We start from the raw sequence: 20,506 nt of genomic DNA on the forward strand, positions 1-20,506 counted from the left end.
TTTCTGTGTAAGAGATGGGGGCTCCTGGCGTGTATGGATAAAGTGATGAGCTCAGAGTAGTATAGAAGAGCGGGATCGGGAGGCGATGATTGCGTTGCGTCTCGGTTTTGTGTCACTGCCTGAGTATCTGTGTATAATTGTTAAATGCGGCTGTGTATGCGTGCAGCACGATTGTGCACATATAATGGGTGTCTGGTTGACCGTAATGGTGCCTGTGGGACTGTACGCTGTGTGTGTAACCGGCTTGCGGGTCCGCAGTGGAGGAGGGATTTCTGAGCGCGACGTGGCAGTGCGCAGTTGTCTGTCTGCCGCTGTCTCCAGGCAGAAGAGCAGACCCGTGCGAGGGGGCGGCGCGCGCTGAACACAGAGCTGGAGCGGGGGCCGTGGACGCTTCCCGAGTTCCGCCCCTTCCCTGCTCAAGTGACCACCCTGAGCGCCCTCCCGGCTGCGAGGGAGGAGGGTGGACTCTCCTTTGCCCGCCCTCTTCCACCCCCGCCCCTCCCCCCACCTCAGGGGGCTTGGAAATGCCGCGAGGGTGGGAGGGAGGGAATGCCAGAGGCCCAGTGTACAGCTTGCCCCTGTTTTCCCATCTGGAATTCACATTCTAGGTTACACTTTTTGTAGCAAAGCCATGGAAACGCAGGGTTCGCCGCTTCCTTGCGTGTGTGCAGGAAAGGGGGAGGGGGGCGTCCAGGGGACAGAGGGCACACCGGACATCGGATTGACATCGGATTACCCGCAGACCAAACGGCCTCCCTCCTTTCTCCGCGCTTTCACTACTGGCCTAGCCCACCTCCCGCCGCCTCCAAGGAAAGACGGATTGGAGGTTGCTGCTGCCAAAGCTGCAGGCAACAGAGTGGGAGGAAAGGCCACAAGGCGCGGAAGGATAGAAAGACCCACTATGGTTATGAGGTCGGGTCGGTGAGGGTGAGGGCATGCCCAGCGGCAGGGTGGGGGTGGCTGTCTCTGGACATCCTGTGTACTCCTGGAGCGGGGTCAAGCGTCTGCCAGCGTCTGCCAGCGCCTGAAGTCCGTTGTCATGGAAACCGAGCCTTCCACATAAGCTTCTGGGGGCGGCCTTCTTGCGGGGGAGGAAGGGTGGTGTGCGCGGCCTGAGATGCAAGCAGGGTGTTGTTTCTGACAGCCAGGCTGCAGAGGGCGGGGTGTCGCCCTGGTTGTATTCCAGGTGCGGCAGGAGACTGGCAGAGCAGAGCGTGTGAGCAGCTGTGGTTGGTCCCCTCATTGGTGCGTGTGCCTGTGCGGCCTAAGCCAGAAATGCACGGCCTCCGTGGGTAGGGAGGAAGAACGCAGGGAGCCCACCTCCACATCCCCAGACATCCTGGAGAGATAGCTGCCCAGGCTGCAGGGCTACCTAATGAGGCTTTTAGTTCCAGAGCTGCCCAAATGGTCTCGTGTCCTCTCCAAGCCCCGCCTTATTATCTATCCTGGTCTGGTCTGTAAGGTTTCTTTGTGCAGGCCACTGCGTGCTCAAACAAGTCTGAGTATCAAGACATCTGTCTTTTGACCTCTACTGGGCAGGCTCAGGTTCCCACCCCAGGGTAAGCCCTAGCCGGGAAGGTGGTCTGTGGCCACCAAGTGTGTCCACAGGGAGGGGAATGTGGGAGAATGGCAGTCACAGGCTTCCCTTAGCAAGAGAGGCCCAGGTACTGCCAGGAAATGGCAGGTGAGGTCTGGAGTCATGGGGAGGTGGGGGTGGGGTCCCAGAAAAGGGTTCTGAGCTAACAGGCAGCAATGCAGAAGGGCAGGGGCTGAACTGGGGCCCCACTCCCTTACAGAGGCAGCCAGCCCTGCACTCAGCCAGCACTCGAAGGTGCCGCCACCCTTCTGATGATTGTCCAGTCAGTCACAGGCTTGAGGCAGGACAACCGGGGAGGAGCCTGGATGACAGTGAAGAATGCAGAAATTCACAAAGGAAGCTGTAAGGCAGTACTGTTTCAATGCTTTATTAACAGTTGGAAACAAACCCAACAAACTGGAGGTGATGACATCCCAGAAGCCCAAGAGGCGAGGGAAACAGGTTTGCATTTTGTCCCTTTATTATTATTATTAAATGCATCTTAGCAAAATTAGATTAAAAAAGAAAGGGTCAAAGCCCCAGATGTCAGCAGGGAGGAGGGAACTGAGGGGAGTAGCAGGCCCCCCCCCCCACCATAGTCCTCCCAGCACTAGCTCAGGGGGGCTGCTGGTGCCCCTTTGCACACAGGCTCTAGCAACCAGAACCCTTCTGCCCAGCCTCAAGGCCTCCCTGGGGGCGCCTGAGGTCTCCTAAGCTCCCCTTGCTCTAAGAACTATGCTTTAGGGCCAGGCCTTTCCAGTGCCATTCTCGCCCCCTACCTGGGGGTGGTGGGAAGCTGAGAGGAGCACAGGAGGGCAAAGTGTTACCTTTAGCCAGAGAATCTGAGATTCCTGTGGCTGTGCCCACTGAAACATGTGGCCTTCCCACTGCTGAAGAGAGAACAGGGTGGGGCGTCCCTGGGCCCACTTCTCCAGAGCGTCCAGTTAGCATCTGCACATTTGGCTTGATAAATATATTAAATTTATAAAAACTCTTTGTTGTTTGAGAGCTCCTATTACGCTTAGGCCTGGTCCAGCTCAACCAGAGAAGAGCCGCCTCTGGCCCCTGAGTCAGATGTTGGGGGTGAGAGTCTGCACTGGCCTCGAGGGCCCAGAGGCTTCAGGGCTGAGTGGAGGTCCAGGGGCCTTGCTCAGAATTGAGGCTTGTGGTGAGAAATCCCAGGGACTCTGGAACCTGCCATCAAAGCCTCTTATATTATGGAGGGGAAAGGAGGAAGGCTTATTTTTCTTAAAAAAAAAAAAAAAAATTCATATAAAAATAGATCCATTTGCAAAACAATTTCTCAACCAGGAGGCTCCACCTCCCCTTTCCTTGGAGACAGAGGGTAAGGTGTGGGGATGGTCACAGGACAGCCCACACTTTCAGATGAGACCAAAGCTCTGGGGAGGGCGTGAGGAGGGCCCGTGGCTCAGCCGCTGGGGGCTGGTACGGGGGAGGGTTGAGAGAGGCCAGGGCAGGTGCACAGCATGGCAGCAGGCTGGGGGCGGCTCCGCCCCACCCTGCCCTGCCCGCCTGCCCGCCCCCAGGCCCTGGCCTAGGCAGGTCCTCCTTGTCTGGGGAGGTCTTTCTCAAATGGTGGGGTGGGAGGGGGATCTGCTCCCCACTTCCTTGGAAGCACCTCCCAGTGCCTCCCCACCAATAACAGACAACAGGAGCCGGGGCAGGCAGAGCAGAGCTGGGGGATGGAGCCCAGAGGTTCCTAAGCCCATGTTGCTCTCAGGACCAGAGAACACACAACAGAAAAGCACAAACCCAGCACAATTGACCTAGGCAAAGCCCACTGGAGAGGCAGGGGCAGAGAGAGCAGGTGGGCCTTGTCTGAGATGAGGCCCCGGAGAACAGTGGAGACACTTGGGGTTAAGGCAGCAAACACGGAGCCTGTTTTGGTAACAAGAGCCAGGACTGCCCCGGTTGGGCTTGGGCCCCCCACACTGCCCTTTCCTTCTGGCCTCCAGGCAGCTGAAGCTGTGTGCGATGGGCAGAGAGCAGCATGCCGGAGAGTAAGGTGGGGTCAGGGTGATGGGAGCGGCCAGGGTGATGGGAGCGGCCACCGCAGAGGAACACCTCCGCAACCCTTCAGGCACATGCTGCAGGCGGGACAGTCGGGGGCTCTACCGAGGAGCTGCCGTGGCCCCAGGACCTGGCTTAGCTTGCACGGCCGAGCAACTCTGTGGTCTCCTCAAGGATGGTGGGGACTTCCTCACTCTTAGGCAACTTGGCAGGAACACAGGTCATGGCATCCTCCTTGGTCAGCTCTGAGACTAGCTGAGATGTGGCTGCACACGCTGCCTTCCTGACGCCTGCAAGAGAACACACAAGCCATCCCGTCCACAGAAGGCCAGTTTCCAATCCCTCTCCATCTCTATGGCAGATACTCGGCCAGAAGCCATGCACACGCATTGGCCGGGTCAGTTCAGAGGCCCTTCTTGTACAGGATGGGGAGAGAGCCAAGGACACATGGAAGATACCTTTGTGGGGGCAGGAGTGGGGGCAGAGCACGGTACAAGCGGGAGAGCAAGTCTGGCTCTCAGATTCCTTGTGACAAGCAGTAAAAGAGTGTAAATACAGCTCTGCGGACAGAGCGGGGCTCAAGTATCAGCAGGGAGAGGGATAAGTACTCAAAATCTGTTTTCTCATTGGAGAGTCATTGGATGTAAACAGACTCAAGCTTAGTAAACAATAGTAGTATTTTGTTTTCTTGGCAGTCCTCATGGAAGCTCCTAGGCCAAAATCACTGTCAGCCAGCCCAGGGCAGGGAAGGCTGTGTGGCGGCCAGAGGGGCTCCTGCAGAGAGGAGCAGCAGCCATGCACTGTCACACATGAGGCCACCCCACCTGTGTTCAACCCTCCGGCTTGGGCCATGCCCACGCAGCGAGCTCTTGTCCAGCTCTTCAAGGGCAGCAGTGGTGATCCAAAGGCCAAGGGCAGGCGTGCAGTGTGTGTGGGTGTGTGAAGGGAGAAGGGTGAGGGAAGGTATGTCGGGGAGGCCAGGAGGAACCCTACAGAGACCTCAGCCTGACAGGCTAAGGGCTAGTGAAGCTTCAGTGGCCACCCTAAATAGGAAGAGAAGAACCTGTCCCTCCACAAGTTCCTGTCCTAACTGCTGGGAGTTGCCCCAGACACTCATTAATTCATAGACTCCATGTTCCTGGTCCTGTATTCTCAAGTGGAAAGCCAATCCTTGGGACCGAGCCTGTCTCTAGCTGTCTGCCACTTCCCGGGCCTCAGAGCGGCCCAGAGAGACTGTGGGGCACAAAGAGCAGCCTGCCTGGGGTCAGAGAAGCCAGAGACAAAGGCCACAGATGCTGTAATTCCCATTCTATGAAATGTCTAGAATGGGCAAATCCAGAGACAGTAGATGTGTGGTTGCAAGGGCCTGGGGGAGGAGTTAAAGGGGGTGTGACTGCTAATGGGCATGGGGTCTTTTTTGGGGGCGATGAAATGTTCTGGAATTAGTGGTGATGGCTGCACAACCTTGTGAGTATACTGAAACCACAGCTGTATACTTTAAAAGGGTGCATTTTAGGAATGTGATTGACACATCAATTAAAATAACAAAAAACCCAGCTCTGGGTCACAGGAAGCTGGGTGGAGAAAGCAGCGCCTAAACCTTGAAGAAGCAGACAGAGGACAGAAGGCCACACTCTCGAGTGTAGGACAGGGCAGCGGCGGGTGCGAGCAGGAAGGAAGAGGTCCTGAAGAGCCAGTGAAGCAAGCGTCCACCCTGCCTTCTTGGGACCAGCAAAAAGCTTGAGGTGGGATGGAAGCCAAACAGGGTCGGGGGCCCGGGCTTTCCCCAGGGCTGTCGGCCTCTGCAGAAGCGTGACCCAGAGTCTACGCACAGGTAAGAGGGAGCACACGGCAAGCCCATGGGTTACCAATTTATAGATCTCCTCCTCCTCCTCCCAGGGACTGGGATTGTCTAGTAAGAGGAGAAAGACGAGTGAAGAGCCTGGCTGGCAGGCACAGGCGGAGGCACGCGGTGGAGACCACAGGGTTTCACGTCGCTTGTGGTGCTGCCTCGGGCTGAGCAGGGAGGGAAGGGGCCCATGGGGGTGCGACCAGGATGGTCTTCTACCTCCAGCAAAATCTGCTTCACACCTGCTTGGGTTTTGCTCTTTTTTGAAATACTCCCTCCTCTAGGACCCTACTTCTCATGTCTGGAAAGGTGGTGGCTGATTCTTCGAATTCAGTCACCAGCAGTTGAGAAAATATTCCAATTATATTTGTTTGTATGTGACTCAAGGGCTAAGTACATGTTAAAATACTACTTCCTGACTCTGGACCCAGGGAAAAGGAACTACAGGAGCATTCACCTTGGACAACGTGGGCAAAGTCAGAATTCAAGTGGGAAGTATCTTTAGCTGTTTCTCTCTTGGGTTTCTTCCTCTCAACTCAGAAGATAACAGTTTGTACCTAGTCAAGCATGTCTCTATATTCTTCTAGATTAAAAAAGCTGCTGATGCATTACAGATTCATAAAAATGGAGTGGAAGGTAAGTCGGGAAAGACCAAAATTTCCCTTTTAAGCCTAGAAAGTGGGGATACCTGACGTGGCCTAAGGTCAGAACAAGAAAACTCCTGTGGGAACTGGGAACAGGATCAAGGAATCCTGGCCGCCACCCCAGCTTCAGGGCCACAGCTTGACCCTCCAGCAGATGCCCTCCGAGCCTTTCCCTAACTTGCGTACTTGTTGAGACTATTGAAAAGTAGCTGCAGAAGCATTTTTTGCTTCTGTGGGACCAGGGAGCCCTAACCTTGAGACACTGGTCAAAGCTCTCTGAGGCCAGATCCCTACACGTTAGGGCTGAGCCAGATAAAAACACCAGCAAAATCAGGCATAGATGAATTAGAAAAAGGTATTTATAAAACAACAGGCTAGGAACTGCTACTCCGGAGGAAGCACTCTTGTTAACGAGCTTCCTTAGGGAAGAGGAAACTGGGGCAGGTGCGCAGTCGTCGCCCCTGAAGAGCTCAGCCCTGTCTGAAGCACTAATTCCTGTCCTATTTTTATTAATACACAAGTGGAGGGAGATATAAGTGGTGGTAGAGGAAACACTCTGAAGTTCTAGACATGTGGACATCGGAAATTTCCCTGAACCGATTTCACCACATCCAGGATCTCCTTGGCAGAAGGAGAGTGTAAGAGTATTTCTGGCCCACACAGAGGGCTCACCATCATTTCCTGCTCCTCACACAGGCCTTGTGGAAAGAGTCCTGGACCTGGATTCATAAAAGCAGGCTCCGGTTCTGGCTCTACCAGCAGATCTTGGCAAGACCTTATCTGGGTTTCAAGCCCTGTTACCTAAGAGAAGGTGAGCTGCTAAACACTGGAGATCTTTAGAGCTGGTCCCAACTCTAAGGTTCTATCCGTGTAGGGGGAGCTTAGCAGGAAGCTGGGAAGTGGCAGGGGGAAGGAAAGGCAGACGGAGATGAATTTCTTTCTTCCCTTCACTTTTATCCCAGTGAGCAGATGGCCTGTATATAAGAAGCCACAGTTCAGACATGGAGATAAAGTTGAGTCACTAAAACCAGAAGCTGACTCAGACAGCCTGAAATATCTGCTGTAATACAATCACATGGATTCTTCCCCCTGACACTCACAGCATTGTTCTCCCACGCCCTGCAGATCACAGCAGTTTACATGTCAGTTTTAATGAACCAGCCCTGATAGTCACTCTCCTCTTCCAGTTCCTCAATGGGTCTTTGTACACTGGTCGCTCCCTTGGGTCTCCAGAGACCAGAAGATTTTTTAAAACATTCCTTTAAATCCTAGGGCAGAGGCTAGTGTCTTTGACTATGGACAGCTGCCTCTCTGGGATTGAGGAGGGCTGCAAGGCAGACCTGTGTGACAGCACTCTGGCTTTCTGGCGCAGGGCAGCCAGTTGGCAGCAGTAGTCAGAGACAGCCAAGCAAAGGGTGAACCAGCTATGTCCAGTAGCCACTCAGGGAAACCCCGTCACCAAAGCCTTTACAGTTTTACAGTGTGGTCTTCTGCGTCCAACCTTTCTTTTCTCCTCTTAACCCAACTCTCCTCTTAGACATGAAGAAACTGAGTCCCAGAAACTTGTCTCGAGTAATCTAGACAGCATCAGTTAGATCTGACATTGGGTCTTCTGACCCCGTCTAGACCTGTGCTCTCGGTGCTCAACTGTGCTGCCTGGCCTTATGTTTCATGGCTCCAAGCCACTTACTCGGAAGTGAATGTACCAATGTCTACAGGGCTTATCAGAGTAACAAGAAATGTTTCCCTTGAGAGCTTCTCCCAGATATGTCCAGTGTGTTTAGTGACCCCAGAGCCCAGAAAGATAAGGATGGAGCCAATTCTAAAAGCACGTAGTTGTCATTTTCACCTAAGTCTCCCCCTCCTCCTTTTTGCACTGGGAAACAGTACTTTGACTAATTCAGGTCTTCTGCTGACAGGTTAGGTTTTACCAAAATCCCTGCTGCTTCAGCCTGTAAGTCCTGGTTTCCCACCTGGGAAGAAGTGGGCAATGGGGCATCCCCAGGAGAGGGAAGCCATTGATGTCTGGTTCCCTGTGTTCAGGAAGCATCTGGGATTCTGGTTCAGTTCCACTGGAAGAAAATGAAAAGGGAATTCCCCACCTCAAGTCTGATGAAGGCTGGCAGTTAGCTAACAGGATGGAGGAAAACAGGGAGAGGTGGTGTGTTTTTGTTTATCTGGAAACGCTTAATGTCAGGCCACATCACCTTATATGGTGGGGAGGAAACAATGTCACAAGACTCTCTAAAGACTAAACGCAAAAAATACTACTAGTTCACACTCTACCACACCCAGATCTAGAAGACCAAACATACATCTCCAAAGATCTAAACCCACCATACTCACCTCTCCTCCTCTAGAGAGGCTGTACGCAGAGGATGCCAGCAAACAGAGTTCTAACTAGACATTCTTCTGTTTGGGAAGGTTTTGAAGTCATACAGAAGGGCCCTCAGTAGGGAATTTCCCTCTGGGTATTCAGCATATTGGCAGAAACAGGCAGGCATTCTCATAGTGATCCAGTGTTTGGGCCAGGGCACTGTGTGGGCCGAGCACACTCCATGCCCTGGATCGTAAGGTCCTCTTAACAGGCTAAGGCAGGTGCCATCGGGCCTACAGATGCCACTGTTAATAGCTCAGCAGTGGCCAAAGCAAACCGCACAACCTGTACAACAGCCTCAAAGTTCCTATCACACAGGCCTACAGAACGCATCGGCCAGGGAATAGGGAACAAAGCTTAAGGCCGCCTTTTCTGTAGTGCCCACCCTTCAACCTAGGAAGGAAGCCCACATTCCCAGTCCCAAAGGGGGCCTTCACCAGACTGTGCAGTGCAGGTTGTGAGGAGGAGCTCTGGACCTACCTTCTTCTGAAACAGTCTCTGCCCACTTTCCTCAAAGGCAATTTATCTGTTGATCCTTCCCCACACTAATGCCTGGATCATTTGTCCTATCCCCATAATTCTTCTTAGAGGCTCTGGCTCAACGTAATCCACTTAAATCTTCCAAAAGGCAGGCGAGGGGGACGGTAAACAGGGACGGTGAGAACGGTACAGCCTGACTAGCCCTCGGGAAAAAAGGAGGTTCTCAGACACGGCACGAGCTTCGGTCAAGATGCTCCTCCACATCCTTATTTAACACATCTGGAGAGAATGACACCCAGCCTTCTCTCTATAGGATTCTGTACTATTATCCTCTGTGTCTTCTGTTTGTGAAACTGAGAGTAAGGACGCTTATTTTCCTTGTATTCCTATATCTAATGTATGGTTTTGAATTTACATCAATTTTTTGTTACCCAGATGCCTACCCAAATCTGTGTCTTGCACAATGCTTAGCCTACATTTATGCCTCAAGAATGAAGAGAAATGTAAGAATAACCAAATGTAGTATGTTGTCAGTCCCGCAAATCCTAGTTCTCCACGTCAGTCCTTTCTAACAATTAGAAGAGGACTGGATAATCCACTCTACGTGCAAGGACATTGTGGGGAAGTTTATAAACCCTCAGAACATCACCACCTGCTCTTAGCCTAAAATGAGCAGGAGCAGAGCGGCTTCACCGCCTTCCTTCAGCACCCAGGCTGGGCTCCATTTGCTGACTTACCCTGACGGGGTCCTCTCTTCCGTCGGAATGCTGCGCCTGACTGCAGGGCTTCCAGAAGACTGTCCATCACACCTGTCTCATCACCCTCTGTCATGAACAAAGATGGAGATGTAAGCTTTTCAGCCTGAGCAGCATCCATGGGTTGAGCCCCACACAAAAAAATGCATTTCCACTGTATGTATAGCTTGCCCTCGTCCACAGTTTCTGGGGGCTCAGCACACAGCGGGCTCAATCTCAGGTTTCACAGTCCATGTTTACTTGTGTCTGTTTGCAAATGGTTAAAACATTAGGTTTCACTGGCTACCAGCCACTGCAGACCCTGGATAATGTTCCTGCAGTGCCGCCGCCCTTCCCATCCCCATCAAAACCAGCACAGAGAACTGCCCGACTCCAAGACTGGGGTGAGTACAGAGGCTGGGATTATGAAGTTAATAAGGAACTAGGTCACTCTCTTTATCCTACATAAACCCCTCATGGAAAGCCTGGTTCCAGTTTCAGAGCAGGGCTGAGGAGAGACCACCTCTCAAGAGTGCATTTTACTTAAGTACTGCCCCCAGTGGCTGCATCTTCCTGAAGTCAGCTCAGAATCTAATAAGAGGAGCTGCTGGTTGGAATACAAAGAGTTAATGTAGAATCCTTATTCCAGCTCGGCTCTGTTTCCATGGCAACAGCTAAGGGTGGTGAAATCTTAAACTGAAATCCCTAGGAGCCAGCAGGCTGCCAGCCGTAAAGCTGGGCTCACTGCTCCCAGCGCCACCTGCTGGCTGAACGCCACCAGTGCAGCTGACCTACATTCCAACCTCATTTATTTGCCCTGGGGACGTGGTCCAGGGCAGGGTCCCCTGTGCTGACTGATGATGTGTGCAGCCTTCATCCCACAAATCAGCTGGACTCCACCTTTCCCTATTACATCCTAAACAATAACTAGGCACAAACCCTAGAGGCTTGGGGAGAAAGGGGGGAAAGGTGAAGCATATACCTCATGTGGGCTTGTTTATTATTAGAGCAAAGTTTGTGGCTTACATACAACTGGAGTAAGGGCAGGGGAACTGCTTCCCAAAAAAATATAAAGAAAAAATAGAAATGCAGGGTGCTTCAGGTCCCTAATCATACCACAACAGGAGTGGCCAAAGTCAAGTCCCTGTGAGCAAAAATGCTAGAGCCCCTCACCCCTTGTGCTCAGCACAGCACTGATTCTTGCCAGACCCAGCAGCCCGGAGAACCTCTTTACTTAGATGGCTTGTAGCCCCTTGGGGTCAAGAAGGGTGGCATCAGCTCAGGGCCATGTAATGGATGCTGAATTTCCGCTGCCCACAGAGAGAGCAGCCAGAGAGCGCAGGGAGTCGGCAGCAGGAAAGAAGCAGAAACAGGAAACAGAGGGCCAGTAATTGAGGCCATATGTTTCAACAAAGACATGCTTCTGAGAGTGAAATACAAAGTCCACTGAAGAAAGAAGGTGGCCAGCTCCCCTGCCCCCTTTGCAGAAATTCAGTCCATTTACAGTCTGATAGGTGGGCACAACTGTGTGAAAGTCCTGGGGACACAACACTTGGTGAAATAAGCAGAAAGGGAAGACAAACCATTAAAAGACAGGAGCAGGGCCAGAAAAACAATCTGAGGGAAAGAGCACAAGATGTTGTAGAGGGTATGAAAACCGGACAGGGAAATTTTTGGACAAGCAGAAGGCAAGTATACATATTACAGCAACGCTAAGTCACTTGAGAGACGAGACATAGTGCAGGACAGCAAAGGAGGGAAAAGACAGAGTGGAGCGCTGGAGCGTGTGTGTTCAGAGCCACGGTTAAAGTCCAGCGTCAGGACCGTGGAGGCAGAAGGCTGCCAGCAGCGTCTGCCAGGAGCTGTGCTCAGACATGAGCTGTGCTCTGGCCTCTAGATTCTAGACAGAGCAGCCTTCCAACTGATCCTGTCTCAGCCCATCGGCCCTTTGCTTCTCACCAGCATTCATGTCTATGAGTTGCTCTCTCTTCTGCTGCTTCTCCAACCGCTCCTTCTCTGCTTTTTCCTTGGCCAGCTTTGCTCGCCGCATCTTCTCCTCTGTCTCCCGCCGCTTCTGGTTCTCCTTGACAGCTTGCTAGGGGGAGAGGGGAATGAACACATGGGCACGAAGGCACTTACACATGTGCACACCCACCACCAACCAACATGAACCCAGTGGAAAGTGAGAAAGGTGGACAGAAGCGCCACTTCGCAGGCCTCCCTGCTGGCTACTGCTGCTTTTCAGTCACTCAGTCGTGTCTGACTCTTCCGACCCCATGGACTGTAGGCTGGTCAGGCTCTTCTGTCCATAGGACTTCCCACACAAGAATACTAGAGTGGGTTGCCATTCCCTTCTGCAGGGGATCTTCCCGACCCAGGGATTGAACTCTCGTCTCCTGCTTAGCAGGCAGATTCTTTACCACTGAGCCACCAAGGAAGGCCATCCCTGCTTACCACAAACATATTCTTAAAATTGTGCAGATCCATGAAGAATTCTTCCACAGACACCTTCTTGGGGTCAAAGAGGAAGTACTCGCCCAGCTCCTTGTAGAGCGTCTCCATGTTAGAGTGCATCATCCGCAGCTTGTTGTACTGTTCCTGTGCATCCTTCACAAAGCTGTGCAGCAGCAAGTCAAGAACCAACACCAGGAAGCAGACCAGCTTCTCCAGCCCTGGGAACACTCACACGTGCGTACTGCTATCTGTACACATGGATGCGTAACACAGCACTGTTCATATTAGCAAAACCCAGAAGCAACTGAAACATCCAAACAGGGAAATAGTACACCATTGACTGGTATTCCTACAGAACAGGGGCTGGCAAGTCAACAAAGAGACTGTTCTGCATCTACTGCTGTGGAAACGGGGCCAAAACATATTAAATGCTAAGGCAATACAATGCAGTTTTCATGAAAATAAATTCATCAGGTTGCAAATCAGAAGTCCAGTGGCAGTAGTCATCTTTGGGAAGGGGCGGGGAAGGGATATGTTGTGTGCGTGTGATGGGGCGGGGAGCAAGGTCTCAAAGGAGACTTAGACTTTATCTGCAAGGCTTGATGCAAAACACAACGAGAGTGCTTTCAAGAACTCTGTTCTTAGCGAAACACATTTTCTGAAGAGGAAGAATTGTATGCCGTCAGTTTATCCTGTCGCCCTCCATGGGAAGTTCTTTCTTTTCCTAGGTGGCAACTCCCTCCTTTCAAGAAAGGATATGGTCATTTTTTCAACAAACTTGTCTTTCTCATCTGTGGCAGCTGGGAAATTCTGAATATCACGTTCCACGTCGGAAATCTGTTTCTTCATCTGATCTAGGTTCTTTTGCAAGTTTTCAGCAGAAACTAAAGTAGACACAGAAACAGACAGCAAGAGCTCACTACCTCTAGCCTCAAGACCCTACTCTGTCCTTCAGGGCACAGCTATGGTCTATACTTAATTATTTTAGTTCTCTTATGTACTCTCCAATTGTTTCACACATTTTTCCAGTGAAACTAAAATTACTTTATGATTAAACCTCCAACCTTCATAATACTAAGAAGAGAAGAGAGGCTTCATTTAATTTAACAACAATCTATGAAATCCCTCAGGATCTTGTTCTCATTTATTTTAGAGAACAGGGTTTGAGAGGAAGGAGACATACAGAGAAATACAAAGAGAGGGCAGAAATCTGTTCCCATTTCTACGAAATGCTGCTTTTTCTTTGCCTAGTCCCAGAATGGTGAGGCCTGGTTTTTGTTATTCCAGTCTATGCTTTCTGAATAAGAAAAGCTGTTGACTTAAACTACAAACACCTACCTTTCCTCCAGTTGCTTCCTGGTGTCTGATGTTTCCCTAAAGGGGAAGAGTGCTTCCCGTTCACACACGTGGAGCTTTCCTACTTCCTCTTCTGCCCCATACCCCTCCCTGTGGCTTAGACACTACACCAGCATCCTCCCATTCCCCCTTACAACTGTCTAAACTGAAAATGATCTAAAATCTAGATTGATTCTTTCCCTGCCCTGAGCAGAGATTTCTGGGGCTTGGAACCCCCTTCTAGCTTCATCCCAATCTGCCTCACCTCGGCTGGCTTTCTCCACGTGGGCAAGCTCGTCTGGGAACTTCAGGACCTCGGGATGATCATTCTCACACAACTCAGCCAAGAAGTGCAACAATGTCATCTTCTGATCTGTGGACTTGGTGTCTCGAAGCTTGGAGGGGAAAAGGGGAAGAGGGTGAGTCCTGACACCCAAGGCCACCTAGACCAACAGCAGTCTGCCATACTGGGCTCCTGGAGGCCACGGCCTCCCTTCCATTGTCCCGCTCACCTTACAAAGGAAGCTGATGTTGAAGCCAAAAGCACCAGCATTCCTGGAGCCAGCATTCATATAGTTTCCAACAAGCAAGGTTATCTCCAGGAGGCTAGAGAAGTTCTCGCTCTTTCGCACCTCCTCACACGCGGCAGTCACTGAGACGATCTCGGGTTTGATGTTCTCCACCTGCTCCCCGAACTGCAGCTTGAAGAGGATGGCGTTGAGGCGAGGCCGCAGGCGGGGTACTGCACCCATCTGTGGAGAGACAAGGAGTCCACTACAGCCAGCAGAGAGAGAGAAGAGGAAGGAAAGGATACAGGCCTACGCCTCCTATAGCAGGATCTGAGTTACAGCATAGGGAGGAGAAAGAAAGATGGGTTCAAAATGGACAAGAGGCTGGAAGCAAGTATCCCGATGCTCTTGTGGAAGAGGGGGTCAGAGAAAAGCCTGAGCCAGAGGCCTCACTCACCACCACACCAAACTGCTCTGACTCAGCCAAATCATCATATTCGTCCTTCAGTTCAGAAAGCATTTTTAACTGCTCTGGCTCTGGCATCTGCTTAATGAGGTTCTGAAAGAGAGAAGGGATTGTCTCAGTTAGAGCGGGGTGAGCCGACAATGCAAGCCTCCTGTCAGGCCCTCACTCTGCCTGAGGACCACTAAGAAGGAAACATGGGCTGGGGTCAGGTGGTTGGGGAGGCATCCAGTGAGACGGCAGGACTTTTGAAAAATACACCAGAAATAACCTGATTACCAGAGGGATGGAAGCTTATCCAAAGCTAGCATTCTTTAAGTCAATGATACTTAAGAGAGTCCTCATGGTCTAAGCAGAGAGGAGACAGACTGGTGCTGAGTGATGCAGAGAGCCAGCGCCAGGAAGAGCCTGCTCCTTACCTGGATCATGGACTCAGTGAGAACAGCCTCATTCACCTCCAGGATGACATTCTTAATCTCATGATAAGGCATGCGGAAGGAACCCAAAAAGATTGCTGCCAGGAAATGAGATACAAAGACATGTTTTTCTCAGTCTCTTCTGCCTTCCAGCCCATCCTACGTTGGACAATTTTCCTAGGAATACTCTTGAAGTCACGATCAGAAACCTCCACCAGCTCCTCACTGCCTGTATAGTTAATATCCAAGTTTCTGAGCCCAGTGTTTCAGGTTCCCACCTCCCAGTTTTCCCCTGTGAGAATCCCCACATTTGTATCACTCACACACCAGCCACACTGTTCCAAGCACCACATTCTACAAACACTGTGACTGACTCCTTGTCTTTGCTCACACAGGAAATCTTTGATCTATCTATATACATCAAAAACATTCACCCCATTCTATTTTAGTTCCTCATTCCCTGACTCTATCCTCAGAGCTGCCACTGCCTTGAAATGCTCTGATTTTTAAACTGCCATATCCCACACCCTAACAAACACTTCTCATCCTTCCAGCTCTCACTTACTAGTTCCCAAATTGACTCTTCAACCTCATTGGCGTGCTCTTGCGTGCACACACTCTCTCACGATAGAGACGACCATTCCATTTTCTCTGAATGTCTCAGTTCTAGCTGGCTTTCCCTGTTTAACCCAGACCCTGTGGGGTGCCCTTTCACTCCAGCCCTATTACTACTACAATTCTTACTCTCTGGTTTCTCCTCCTTCCAGTCCCTGGTTAACCCAGCCATCTCATCTTCTTCCCTTACACCTGGGCTGATGGACACCACAGATCAGATTCTATGAAGTGGCCCTGATGATGGCCAGGAACCCTCTGCGTGTCCCCAGTCCATGATCTCTTGCCAGCTCCTCCATAAAAAATGGCCCTGTTCTCCCAAATGTCCCACCACTTCCTTATTTGTTCTAAAAAGATCTTGCTTCTTTTTAATGTGGAAAATTGAAGGTACTGGTCAAATTACTTGCTAAGCTTTCTCTTATGGCACTTAAAAACTGAGCACTGGGGCTGTCAGCTGGAACCAGAAAAGCTGGAACTAGGAAAGGCTTGAGTAAGGACTATTTTGGAATCATCTAGAAGAAAATGCGCACTTACACTTCTCTAAGTTTAGCAGAACTATATCCATGCACCCAGCCTTTTCTCACGTTTCAACAGCACAGGTGGCCCTAAGGGCCTCTTCCTTCAGCATATACAGACAGCCTTCCACATCCATGGATACAGAGGGCAGACTGTTCCACACAGTTTTATACAAAGGACTTGAGTACTTGTGGACTGTGGTATTGCTGGAGGTCCTAGAACCCCACAGATATCAGGGACAACTGTACACATAATCAAGCCTTTTCTATCTCAAACAAAGAAACAAACAAAAAACACCAGTCTATTCTCTCTTCCACATTCTCATTAACTCTTCTGTCCCCACAAAGTCTGGAAAAATGACAATCATTTGTTGAGTGCATATTCCATGTAAGACCTAGTATCATAAACACAATCTACACATATGATCTCATTTAACCCTATTTATAATAATGTGTAAGTTTGTATTATTAGCCGCATTTGACAGAAAAGGAAACTAATACTTAAGAACTTAACCCACCTGTCCAAGGTCACACTGCTACCAAGGACTGGAGCCAGGACTTAAATACAAATGGAGTCCAGAGTTCTGTTCGTACCACTGATGCTATACTGAAATGATTCCTGCCCAGGTCACTGCCTTTCCTAATGCCAGATCTTGATTTTATTCGACTGCTACTTCCACTTTTAGGACTGTGTCAGACTATTTTCCTTGCTGCTCCTTTCCAGTTTTTTTGAGGACTCCCCTTTTTGTTACTTGTCTCCTCAATGTTAATGACCTTCAAAGTAAATTAATGGTTTTAACTCTGACTCATATGCTATCCTCCTAAATTCATATCTCCAGTCAGACCTTCCGCCTGATATACCCAAATGCCTAATACACTCCTGGAAAGTCCCACAGGAATCTTAAATTCTGTCCTAAAATTATATCAATCATTTCTACCCACCACCATTAAGCCTCTCATTCACGTCCACCACTTCTCCCACAAAAGACAGGAAAATCCAGCAGGAGCAGATTCTACTTCCATAAAGGGTTCCACTCTCTATAGAGGGATCTTAACCCAAGAAAACATCTTTCTCCTCTCTATCAATCACTAAGTTCCATTAATTCTCTCTTTTTAGTATCTTCTGCCTTCATATCCATTCTTACAACTTCAGTTTCAGCCCTGATCACCTCTCATCTAGTTTAAAGCAATAACATAACACATCTTCCCGTCTCCCCGTCTCCTAGCAATCCAGCCTCAAAAATCACTGCTGAAGTAGTCCTCCCCAAAATTACAGAGGGCTGTATCTCTCACGTTTTTTAATTAAAATCCCTCCAATAACTTCCATAGTTTTCAGGACAAAGTACATACCTCTTAGCCTAAGCCTACCAAGACGTCTGTATCATCTAGCCTATTTCTTGAAAACTTCTTCAACCACCACTCCCCCACAAATGGCCTTTACTCAGCTGCTCTCAACTACTGCACTTCCTGAACTGGGACAATGCTACCTCATGCCTCTGTGCCTTCACACACGCTGATCCCTATGCCTGAAATGAGACAAGCCAGCCCTCACCCTTCCTTTAGTCTGCTGTTAACAGTTTTAACTCATTTAGAATGACCTCGAGGCTGAGCTCCCTCCAGCACTCCTCCCACTTGGTCCAGACCTTGCCCAGTGCTCTAATAATCATCCATGCACACCTCCATCACAGCACTCACCAAATTGTGCTATTACCATATTTACTTTTTCATCTCCACCAGACATATGGCTCATGAGGATGACCTTATTCAGTTTTGCCTCCCCGCCATATAAGAGGTATTTAATAATCACTGAATCACTGAACAATATACTTCCTAGACCATCCTAAACTCAATTCTCTTCCTAAATTTTGTTTTCCATATTGATATCATTCAACTGGAAATAACAATGTACTACCCACAGTCTTTTATCATTTTCTAAAATAAAAATCACTCATTTTTATGTTGCTAGAGATAATCTTGAGAAGAGCAACTATTATGCCTCACATCACTTTAGTTCCCATAAAAAGACTTACCTACAGATACTACTTAGTGATATTTGTTCTCAATGATCTAATATTATATAGTCAAGAATGATGTAAAAGCTTACTGTTCTCATTATATTACTGACTTAACGAGGACACATACCTAGAAGTTAACTGTGTGATCTTGGCTAAGTCATAACATCTGAACTTTAGTTTTCTCACTTGGTAAAATGGGGACAATAGCCACGTCACCCCACTATGAGTGGCTTTTATGGAATACATACCCTTTCGTCTCTGAACACATGCCTAGTATGTGCCTAATAGAGCCTGAAAGCTGGGAGACCCTCAAATATTTGTTGAACGAATATTTAAATCTTTATTACTCAACATAAAGTCAGGAGATCGACAGTTAAAGTGAACAAAAAAATGAACATTCATCCTGATCATTAAATACAACCTATAACAACTCTGCAGAGGACTTTTGATCTGAAATTTGCCAGCAAACAGAATTATGAGTATAAGGAGCAAGTTCAGAACAGAAGTCTTTGAAGCTACTGATCCTACTCTGAGAAGCACAGGATTTACATTATTTGTTCTAACCACAAAGTTATTTTACATTTAACTGAAGTCATGCCAGTACCCACCTATAAAGGAAATACTTAAAAGAAAATGAGAAAGAAGGAAATATGCGATGGGTAGAAAATTTCTGTTAGATTTTCTATGGATGCAATGGAAATACTTAGGGCTCTGAAATAAAACCTGAGGCTTAACTCTCAGACCGGTCTCTTATTCGCTATGTGACGAGGCAAATTCCTTACAGTCCTATTGCCTTTATTTTCTTACCATAAAACTAGATACTAACAACCATGTGGTACTATTGAAGGGAGTAGATATCAGATATTTACTATGCAATACCAAGTATATAGCAAGAATTATTAAGTTTCATATCAAGGGACCCTGGATCCACCAGAATTAGGCTCTTAGAAGAACTCCTTCACATTTCAAATTGCTGGGATCGCAGTTACTCACAGAGATTCTGGGCTGTCTTGGAATCCAACACCTTTAACTCTTTCACTTTTTTCTTTTGCAGAGATTTCTTTTCTTCTCCACCTTCCTGATCCTTCTTGGCTAGTGAGGGAAAGATTAGAAAAGTCTGATTAAGGACAGGCCACATCTATCCCAAAAGGAACTACTGCCCCATTCTAGAGAGGCCTTCACTTCTCTATCTGTAATGGTCTTCCTATTAAAGTTCCTCAAAGCTAACCTCCTCTTTAACCACCCAATCTTCTGTTAGTGACTTCCCTCTCTAGCCGAAATAAATATGCCACTTTCATTTCTTTAATAGTTAATAATACTTTCTCACCCAGAGTCTATCTACTTGTAGGGAACAGCAAACATTCTTTCTGTAGAAGACCAAATAGTAAGTATTTTAGGCTTTGCAGACTACTGTGGTCTGTCTCAACAGCTCAACTCTGCCACTACAGCAGGAAAGCTGTCAGAGACAATACATAAATCAATGGGCATGACTATGTCTCCAATGAAATTTTATTTACAAAAACAAGTGGTCCACTTAAGAGTTATGGTTTGCCAGTCCCTGTACTAGAGTCTTCCACTAGCATTATCCTTTTGTGCTATTGTTACTTCTCTTTCAAGACCTATCTTGATCATGAATTCCCTATAAACATTTTCTTGATTTCCCCAAATGGTTATGATTTCTCCCTGAATCCCCACTGTATCTGATACATCTTTACAGCAAGTCCTCTCACTGACTTTGTTACAAGCAAACATAGTCTCTCCTTCACAAGAGAAAGACTTTGTTATTCTTCTCTGAAAATATTGCATAAAAATATATTGCTAGTAAGATCTTCAATATCATGTTCATACACACACAGAAGGTATACTGTATACTTCTTCTACACTCTTCTCAGATTATCCAAAGCCAGTGTATTCTTCCCTGATAGATGGAGTCACTCTCTGCATTGATGAGCTAATTTTCCTGGTATTTGTTACTTAGATTTCATTCAACAATTAATAATTCAATGTTCATGATATTTCACATGTATCATCTTGATCTTTTTAAATCCTGTGTTTCTTTTTAAGTGTGCATACCTTCCCACCCCATTTGGATTTTGAACTTCAAGAGCATGGGCAAAATAATCCTTCACTGTATCACTCCCTCAGCACTTGGCACGACAGCTAGCTAGTAACATTCTCTCAAAAATGATGTACACTGCCTGCTGAGAAGGACTGAGGAGCAGGTAGAAAGGAAAACAGGACTGGGCAGACAGTTGTAAAATATTTTGTCAACTTTTCAGAAAGCTGTATGAGACTATCTTGGTAAGGAGTATCAAGAAAGTGACAAAGCGAATTGCTTCTGAGGAGAAGAGCAGGGTGTTTGACTATGGACATGGGAGGAATACTATTCAACACAAACCCTATTATACTATTTGAGTTTTAAACCATTGAAAAGTATTACCTGGTATAAATAAATAAGAAAACAAATGAAAAGAAAGTTATATGGCAAATGATACA

The 20,506-nt window shown here is 48.5% G+C and overlaps 1 protein-coding gene across 3 annotated transcripts; it reads right to left on the bottom strand.

Annotated features, from left to right (window-relative positions):
* Positions 1–1,948: 1,948 nt before the first annotated feature.
* Positions 1,949–19,799, bottom strand: LOC129634134 (protein diaphanous homolog 1-like). Of its 3 annotated transcripts, XM_055556135.1 has the most exons (11): positions 19,004–19,163; positions 14,872–14,966; positions 14,447–14,548; positions 13,993–14,232; positions 13,746–13,875; positions 12,904–13,029; positions 12,146–12,309; positions 11,651–11,786; positions 9,695–9,781; positions 5,476–5,519; positions 1,949–3,897 (listed from the first exon to the last, which is right to left on the bottom strand). In XM_055556135.1, the coding sequence occupies exons 1-11, from the start codon at positions 19,146–19,148 to the stop codon at positions 3,859–3,861; spliced, it is 1,308 nt and encodes a 435-aa protein (XP_055412110.1). In that variant the 5' UTR covers positions 19,149–19,163; the 3' UTR covers positions 1,949–3,858. The 3 variants fall into 3 exon arrangements, with proteins under 3 accessions (XP_055412110.1, XP_055412097.1, XP_055412104.1); XM_055556122.1 differs by lacking the exon at positions 5,476–5,519; XM_055556129.1 differs by lacking the exons at positions 1,949–3,897; positions 5,476–5,519 and adding an exon at positions 5,527–7,074 and having other exon boundaries at positions 19,004–19,799.
* Positions 19,800–20,506: the final 707 nt, after the last annotated feature.

The sequence above is a fragment of the Bubalus kerabau genome, chromosome 1, assembly GCF_029407905.1.
Source record: "Bubalus kerabau isolate K-KA32 ecotype Philippines breed swamp buffalo chromosome 1, PCC_UOA_SB_1v2, whole genome shotgun sequence".
Lineage (NCBI taxonomy): Eukaryota > Metazoa > Chordata > Mammalia > Artiodactyla > Bovidae > Bubalus > Bubalus kerabau.

Coding starts and splice junctions, on each gene's coding strand:
- LOC129634134 (XM_055556122.1), bottom strand. CDS start 19,148: ATGTGGCCTGTCCTTAATCAGACTTTTCTAATCTTTCCCTCACTAGCC. Junction 14,549..14,871: donor TCACTGAGTCCATGATCCAG/GTAAGGAGCAGG, acceptor TCTCTCTTTCAG/AACCTCATTAAGCAGATGCC. Junction 14,233..14,446: donor CAGAGCAGTTTGGTGTGGTG/GTGAGTGAGGCC, acceptor GTCTCTCCACAG/ATGGGTGCAGTACCCCGCCT.